This window comes from Nicotiana tomentosiformis, chromosome 3 (assembly GCF_000390325.3).
Source record: "Nicotiana tomentosiformis chromosome 3, ASM39032v3, whole genome shotgun sequence".
Lineage (NCBI taxonomy): Eukaryota > Viridiplantae > Streptophyta > Magnoliopsida > Solanales > Solanaceae > Nicotiana > Nicotiana tomentosiformis.
Genome location: NC_090814.1, coordinates 49882563 through 49884614, shown reverse-complemented (window position 1 = coordinate 49884614; position 2052 = coordinate 49882563). Strand labels below are relative to the sequence as shown.

At 37.0% G+C, this 2052-nt stretch overlaps 1 protein-coding gene across 1 annotated transcript; it reads right to left on the bottom strand.

Annotated features, from left to right (window-relative positions):
- Nucleotides 1-1703, bottom strand: LOC104084506 (uncharacterized). Its single transcript, XM_009588391.4, has 2 exons — nucleotides 1496-1703; nucleotides 1-707 (listed from the first exon to the last, which is right to left on the bottom strand). The coding sequence occupies exons 1-2, from the start codon at nucleotides 1547-1549 to the stop codon at nucleotides 90-92; spliced, it is 672 nt and encodes a 223-aa protein (XP_009586686.1). The 5' UTR covers nucleotides 1550-1703; the 3' UTR covers nucleotides 1-89.
- Between the last annotated feature and the right edge of the window lie 349 nt (nucleotides 1704-2052).

The following is a 2052-nucleotide window of genomic DNA, read 5'->3' as shown; positions in this document are numbered from 1 at the left end:
TAACGACAATCAAACTTGTATTATTTCGTAAATACATATCTATATACACCATTTTACATCTCCTGGTATCTAGTTTAACCACAAAAAGTTCAATTCTCAAATGTAACATGAAATCTCTTGCATCTTCTACTCTCTTTCTTGCAAGAAGAAGATTTAATCTTTGTCAACTCTATACCTTCTCCTATAGGCATAGTGACACACTCGATCCCTTTCTTGCCTTTCAAGATTTCACCAAAACAAACCTTTCTTGTACTTCCAAAAACATCATTATTTCTCGTTACAACCACACACCCTTTTGGATTCACTTCAAGATTATTCTTCCATACCTTTAAATGGTCTCCAAATTTACAATCAATCACTAAAAAGTCAACTTTCTTGAACTTTTTGATGACTTCATTAGGGTTCTTCCCAACTACAAACTCAATCACATTTTTGAGTTCTTCATGATGTGGTTTTAACTCAAAGTTGTTACTTTTTATGATCATGTCTTCGCGGTGGTGGGGGAGAACGCAGACTAGCCGGCCGCCGGTTAGCTTCGCCGCCACGGCAAGGGCGATTGTGAAGGGACTTAGGCCTTCTGTGCTGATTTCTAAAATTACTTTTGATCGATTTCCGGCTGCTAAAGCTGATATGAACTCCACACATTCTGGTTCTATGCGCTCTGTGGCTTTAATATTGGTGCAGTCTTGACGATGAAGGGTTTTAGACTGAAAAACAAGGTCAAGACAATAATAGAATTATCATGAGTGAACGCTCGCCAAATGAGAGAAAAGTTTTAAGACAGCCAAAAAAATAAAAATAAAATAGAATTTTACTTATGTACATCAGTATAGATACATATCAATATATTTTAACATATTGAGCATACCACCTACTTTATTTTTCAATTTACTGATTTCAATTTAATGGATACTTAGCACATCTAATTATCTTTCAGATAATCGATCTGCTAGATTGTGTAATAGATCTTTGTGTATAGGCTCTTTTACAACGTTATGTTATATATCTACAACAAGCATTTAACTATAAGCAGCAACAACAACAACAACCCAGTATAATCCCACTAGTGGGATCTGAGAGGGTAGTGTGTACGCAGACCTTACCCCTACCTTAGGATAGAGATGCTGTTTCCGATAGACCCTCGGCTCCCTCCCTCCAAAAACTCCCCACCTTACTCTTGGGATGACTCGAACTCACAACCTCTTGGTTGGAAGTGGAATCATTTAATTATAAGCCAGAAATGCAATTACTTATAGAGTTTTAATGCATAGTTATGCGCGTGTAGTTATTTGTATTAGGTGATCGGCATAGTGAGTAAAAGGTTCTTTTACAACGTTATATTAAATTTATCCACAAGTAATTAACTCTTCATAACAAGCTTGCCTGATATATGACAATTACGAACAAAATAGAGCAATAACCTTATCTCTATACGCAACCTAAATCAAATAACTTAAAAAAAGGAAATCACGACGGGCAAGATTGGATAACATACCAATTGAAGCGTATCCAAGTAAGCTTCCATGGCTTGTTGAGGAGACCACTCCATTACGTGAAGAAAAACCAGCTTAGGCAGCTCTCGATCGAGGAGTGAGATTAGTGGCACATCGAATTAAAGTCAATCTATTTATAGGTTAAGGGGGAAAATGGAGTTCTTGTGAAGTCACAACACTTGGAACCTTTTGAGATTCGTGGCATCACTGTGACAATTATGTGCATGTGACTTTGCTTCCAAACAAGAAGAGAATTTAAGAATGAGGGGTTTCTCTTTTGGGTGAGAAGGGACACTTGGCAATCTCAAAATATGCATGGCAAGACATGGGAAATTAGAATGGGGGTTTCATCCATTGTGGAGTTCGAGGTTTTTGTCTATATTCAATTAAAGACTAAGATCCAAAGAAGCTCTGTCCTTTTGTGGAGGCTTTTTGGTTTGCCAGTTTTTGTTTTCAAGTTATTCGTTATGTAGGCATCACGTTGGGTTAATTTGCATACATTGCACCTCGTCGATGAATGTTGTGCTTCCTTTTTCTTTTTCAATCTATATATATACCT

Coding starts and splice junctions, on each gene's coding strand:
- LOC104084506 (XM_009588391.4), bottom strand. CDS start 1,549: ATGGAGTGGTCTCCTCAACAAGCCATGGAAGCTTACTTGGATACGCTT. Junction 708..1,495: donor ACTTGGATACGCTTCAATTG/GTATGTTATCCA, acceptor CTTGTTTTTCAG/TCTAAAACCCTTCATCGTCA.